General features: G+C 45.3%; 1 protein-coding gene across 7 annotated transcripts in view; it reads left to right on the forward strand.

Annotated features, from left to right (window-relative positions):
* The window catches only part of grin1a (glutamate receptor, ionotropic, N-methyl D-aspartate 1a), a 29,392-nt gene extending 28,563 nt beyond the window's left edge, over positions 1 to 829 (forward strand). For all 7 annotated transcript variants that reach the window (XM_027152748.2, XM_027152743.2, XM_047805892.1 and 4 more), the window contains one exon: positions 59 to 829. In XM_027152748.2, coding sequence (XP_027008549.1) covers positions 59 to 127 — 69 coding nt within the window. In that variant the 3' untranslated portion in view covers positions 128 to 829. The remainder of the gene's footprint in view (positions 1 to 58) is intronic.
* The last annotated feature ends 5,171 nt before the right edge of the window (positions 830 to 6,000 follow it).

Raw genomic sequence — 6,000 nt, forward strand, 5'->3', positions numbered from 1 at the left:
GCAGTCGCACTAATTACTGTGTTTTTCTGTTTTCCGCTTTTTCGCTCTCTTTTTGCAGCAATACCCACCGACAGACATCACGGGCCAGCTCAACCTGTCTGACCCGTCTGTCAGCACCGTGGTGTGAGACGGAGAAAGAGGGAGCGTGGGATTGTTCGTTTCTTAAAACCAGACATGGGGTGGGGGGAATCGGTGTTCACATCACCCAGGAATTTCCCTTGTCCCGAGTCGATTACGAGCTTCTGCACCTTTACGAGGATTACAGAGAAGAGCCGATCTTCTACAGTGAACATTTTTGGAGATTGGCGTGTAGCGCTACGTACATCGCACTGGATTTCTTATACCACACACACACACACACACACACACACACACACACAGACACATCGCACACTCAAATATAGTCTTCACATTCAAAACAGGACACATTATAATGTCTCCTTCATTCAATAACCTAGCAATGATTTTCCATCTTTTGAGTATTTTTGTATAGTTCGGTAAAAGTGAATGCTCTTGCGCCCATTAAGTGCTGTACGTATTCTATGTTTTATCACTCGGAAAAAGAAACGAAAAGCAATCAGAGTAATTATTAATCCTGTGTCTGTACAGACCTCATATGTTCCTAAACCTAACTGTACTGAATTTCAGGACATTTCTGTTAATCTGCCTTTAACGGTATCAGTTGCTTTCTCTTACTTTAATTGTTGTCTATTTTGTAAGTAAGAACGGCGTTGGCGAGAGAGCATGCGAATATTATCTAATTAACTCTTAGTTACATTTAGTGCATTGTCAATAGTGTTAATACTTGAAATACTATTTCTAACGATATAACAATACTGTATATGGCACTTTAACGACGATTATATGACCTTATTTTATGACCAAGTTTGCAGTTCTTGGTTTTGTACTCAATACTGTTTGTATACATTCAAAAGCCATGCGCTCTTTAGCGGTGAGCCATCTGCATGTTTTAAATGCATGTGAAACTTCTTAGCCATGTCACAAAAGAAGGCGCAAAACCTGTTCCTTTTTCCCATAATACCAATGTTTTGCATATGATGAACGACGCGCAAGGGTTATTATGTACATACACATTTTCCAGGAGTGGCTTAAGAACTTAATACTATGTAGAAAAACCTCTTTCTCTGTCTCTCTGGTTGAAGTTTTCTCACACTTTCTCACCTCCAGTCGCTATAAAGGGGTGCATCAAACTGCCATGTTTTTTCATCCAACCATCGCTTGGTGTCTCACGCGAAACCGTCTCTTGGGAGACCTTTTGCGAGAGGAAACCCCAAGTGAGTTGCGTTGTATTTGACTCTGGTGTTGCGTTTTTTTTGTACACACCTATTGGTTAGATCAAAAAACAGGCCGTTTCCCATGTTCTGGGGATGAGAAACGTTCGGTCTAGACTGAGCTCTGACCTCTGACCTTTCACTGAGGAATATTGAACGATGTGTAAAGATGAGAAATGCGCTTGTTCGGGCGGAATTTCGAAATTTCTTCCTCAAAGATAAAACGAATGTGAAATCTATTCAGTTGTTGACTGTGATGATTGTAATCAACCTTTTTTGTTGTTAGTTCTCTTCCCAAAAGGCTATTTTGGATAAAAAAATAAAAAAAAGAATCTTTGCCTTTTTTTTGTTACACTTGACAAACATGAGTGACTATCATTCTATCACGTCCATTGTCTCGATGACGGATGAGTGTCCGCGTGTTATCTTTTGTGTTGCTCTATCTCCACTCGTCGTTTGCGTATTACGGTCTAATCCTGACACAAGCTTTAAAAAAAATTTGATACACAAACTCCCATTAGACCTGTTTAAAGAAGGATCGCTTCAAGGTTTGCTGTTGAGTTAAAGCAAAACTTTTGTTTGTATTTCGATTACAATGCAAATCAGATTTCTCTGTGCAAAATAAAATATGTGCAGATGAAAAACAACTGTGATGGTGTGAGTCATTTAATGTGCGTGAGCAACGTACGCTATTGTACGTATAATGTTTATTGTGTATCGATATATAAGATCGATATATAAAAATAGTCGACAACGAGCAGGTACGTTTTCTTCTTCCGTTCAAACAGATCCATTCCGACTCTCTGCCATGGACGTGCCGGAAGTGAAGAAGGTAAGAGAGGCTCGCAGTGAACTATCTTGTGGCGATTGCACGGGTCGCCCTTGTTCCACCGTTTGACGGATGTGTGATGAAATACTTGGCCACCAGACGAGTGTTGTGCTCCAGCACGACACTTCGTTATCCCCTGGTGCCCGTCATGTATCCGTTTCAGTATGTCTCTCTGCAGCGTCTCTGGAATGACAAGTCTGTCACCTTTAAGCAAAATGTCATTAGGTACAGTTAGTTCTGCTCTCACCTGCCAGTATGGCATCAACTCTTTGCTCAATCGATGTTTTTCTGGCCATGCTGCAAGACAGTGTGCTTTTACCTTTCTGCAGGTAACGTCCTCTGCTTGAGCTTGTTTAATCAGCTCCAGTTTGTTGTCAGTTACGGAGAAGGTACGACCAATTGTATCCACAAAGACCTTATGGACCACAAAGACCTGTGATGAACACCTCCAGTGGGGCCCGTGAGAGTGGGTTAGGTTTTTCCCTGGAACATGCTGAATATCAAAACTGAAGTGCAACAAGCGAAGGCGAAATCTTAGAATTCTGGGTGGGAGTTCGTCAAGTCGTCTTCTTCCCAGCAGTGGTATAAGTGGTTTATGGTCTGTAAGCAACATGAAGTGCAGACCTTGTAGATATGAAACCAGTCTCTGACATGCCCATGTTACTGCTAGCGCTTCGCTGTGTCTGTTAGACTCCTGGATATGTATGTTACTGGCTTCCATGTTACGTCTTTTTGTTTCCGTGACAACACGGCGCCTATGCCGTAGGCAACCTTTGCCTCTCTGTCTGGGGAATAAACTCCATTCCTGTCTTAATCTGTGAAACGCTTGTCTCTGTGGCTCATCCCATAGCCATTCATTTCTCTGTTTAAGCAGTTCTTTCAACGATACGGTGAATGAAGCAAGTTCTGGTAGGAATTTAGCAAGTAATTTGCCATTCCGAGGACTCTGCGTACATCTGCCACACTCCTGGGCTCTGGCATATGCAGAATAGCACCGACTTTGTTTGGATCCAACCCTTCCGACCCTTTTTTTGTGATTTTTGTGTCCAACGAAAAGCATTTCGGTCTTAGCAAACTCATATTTTTCACTTAGTGTAAGTCCAACTGAATATAGTTTTTCCGATACTTTGTGCAGACGCCGGTCATGTTCAAATTTGTCTCACCCAAGGAATAGGATGTCATCTGGATGACATATGACGCCGCTAAAATTCTCCAGCAGCTGTGACATTCGCCTCTGAATGTGTTCTGGTGCCAAAAGTAATACTAAATGGAAGTCTGTTGAAAAAATATTTCCCAAATGGAGTAATAAATGTGGTGAGAGGTCTCGATTCCTCTCTAAGAGGAATCTGCCAGGAGCCTGACCTTGCATCCAGTTTTGTAAATACTATAGCATCTGACAACATGGCAAAAGACTGATCTACCGCTGGAAGAATGTGACGCTCTCTCTTGACCCACTTGTTTAGATTTGTCAAGTCGACACGTATACGTATCTTTCCATTTGCTTTAGGAACAACGACCATTCCTGCGCACCATTCTGTGGGGCTGCTCACTTTTGAGATTACAACCATTGACTCCATTCGGTCAAGTTTTTCTTTCACTTTCATTCGGAGGGGTATGGGAACTCTACGGGGTGTTGACAACATGGGTGTGTATGGTATCGCCTCTGTCTGCAGCTCTATGTGATACGGGTCTTTCGGCGATCCTAGGCCACTCAAAACTGATGGAAATGCTCTAATGTCCTGTAGTGTGACTGTTTCCATTCTGTGAATGAGATTTAAGGCCTCGATAGCGGGAAGACCGAGAAGGGATTTTGTGAGTTTGTTTACAAGATACACTTCCTGAGTGCTGCTCTGACCTTTAGCACTCAGCACACACTGGAAACATCATTTAACATCTAGAACATTGTGTTCTGGGCCATACAGTATTTTTGGTGCTGTTTTCAGCTCACCAAAGTTGTTTGCTTTGTAGATGCCTTCTGGAATCGCAGACACAGCTGCTCCTGTGTCGAGTTTAAAATGGACAGGAGTCCCGTTCACAGTGACAGTCTCGGTCCAACACACAACTGCTTAATGGCCCTTTTCCGGCACTCAGCAATCTTTCCATGAATGTATCTTTCCCAGTCCACATACCACAGTGTTTTTGTAATGATTTTTGTTTCCTTTTATCATCCTGATATCTGTCCTGCCTTTTTTACTGGACCGTTTTATTGCTTGTAGCATGACCTCTAATTGCATCCATATTCAAACTGTGAGTGACTGGTGTGTTTGTTCAGTGTAACACCGCTTGTTGTTTCTTTACCGTGTCATTTTGGCGCGCTGTTTGCATAGCTTTTGCTAACGGTAGCTCTGGGTCGAGTTGTAAACGTTCTGACAGTCTTCTGTCTCTGATGCCTACAACTATCCTGTTAATTCTTCTTTCAATGCGCCGATATTACATTGTTCTGCCAGCTTGTGTACTGCTGTTATGAAAGTCTCTACATTTTCACCGATGTTCTGGCATCGCTGAGCCCGTTCAAATATGACTGCTCCGGGTGTGTGTTCACGGTGTGTGTGTGTTTGTTCTCTGCTGTGTGTGTGTGTGCACTTTGGATGGGTTAAATGCAGAGAACAAATTCTGAGTATGGGTCACCGTACTTAGCCGTATGTCACTTCACTTCACTTGTTTGCCGACACAGTGCTGTCTCAATGCCTCCACCACAGAGTCATATTTCTTTCTGTCTGACTCACCCAGCGGTTATAGAGCGAAGATATCATCTGCTTCGTCTACCATGGCATATAACAAGGAGTTGATCTGGTATTCCTCAGCATTAGACAAAAGCACTCGAACCGTCTGATCCATCTCGGATTATCCGCCGAATTGGAGAAATCAAACGGCTCCTATTTGCACTGCTGCAACAGCCATCATGCTTTGTTTTTTTTCTGTCCGTGGTTCTCTGTCACCTAATCGCTAGGTTCACTTCTGACACCACGTATTATAATGTGTGTGTGTGTGCTTTCTTAATAACCATGCAGTACACCGTCATGTCCAACTGTCACAACCGGAAGAGGAAGGAGACAGACCCGTATGCAGGATAGCTTCAAAGGAAAGGGGTTTAATAAATGATAAAGACAACGACATAAAGACGATAACAAAAGCAATACAAATAAAGACACTTAACAAAGCCTAGACATGACGAGGGGAAACGTAACTAATGATTCCGCGCTGCACTCGGCAACGCGGCCCACTTAAATATAAAAAGACACGATGAAACAATAAGGATCAGGTGTGAAGACAGGGAGGGGCAGACGAAGGCGGGGCAGACACGTGACGAAGAAGATAAACAAAAACAGCACGTGGCCAAAAGTCCGGGTTGAGTCCTGACAGTACCCCCCCTCGAGGCGCGGCTCCCGAAGCGCCAAACCCCGACAAGGTCCAGGGGGGGGGCGAGGCACACGGCGAAGGCAGATGGGGGAGCAAGGAACACGGCGAAGGCGGATGGGGGAGCGAGGAACACGGCGAAGGCAGATAGGGGAAGCGAGGAACACGGCGAAGGCAGATGGGGGGAGCAAGGTCCACGGCGAGGCCGGTGGGGGGAGCAAGGCACACGGCGAGGCCGGTGGGGGGAGCAAGGCACATGGCGGGCACAGCCAGCGAGGGCCGAGCGACGTCCACAGCCGAGCAGAGGGGCCGAACGACGTCCACAGCCGAGCAGAAGGGCTGAGCGATGTCCACAGCCGAGCAGAAGGGCCACGCGACTTCCATAGCCGAGCTGAAGGGCCGAGCGACATCCACAGCCGAGCTGGAGGGCCGAGTGACGTCTACAGCCGAGCTGGAGGGCCGAGTGACGTCTACAGCCGAGCTGGAGGGCCGAGCGACGTCCACAGCCGAGCTGGAGGGCCG

Source organism: Tachysurus fulvidraco, chromosome 21 (assembly GCF_022655615.1).
Source record: "Tachysurus fulvidraco isolate hzauxx_2018 chromosome 21, HZAU_PFXX_2.0, whole genome shotgun sequence".
Taxonomy (NCBI): Eukaryota; Metazoa; Chordata; class Actinopteri; order Siluriformes; family Bagridae; genus Tachysurus; species Tachysurus fulvidraco.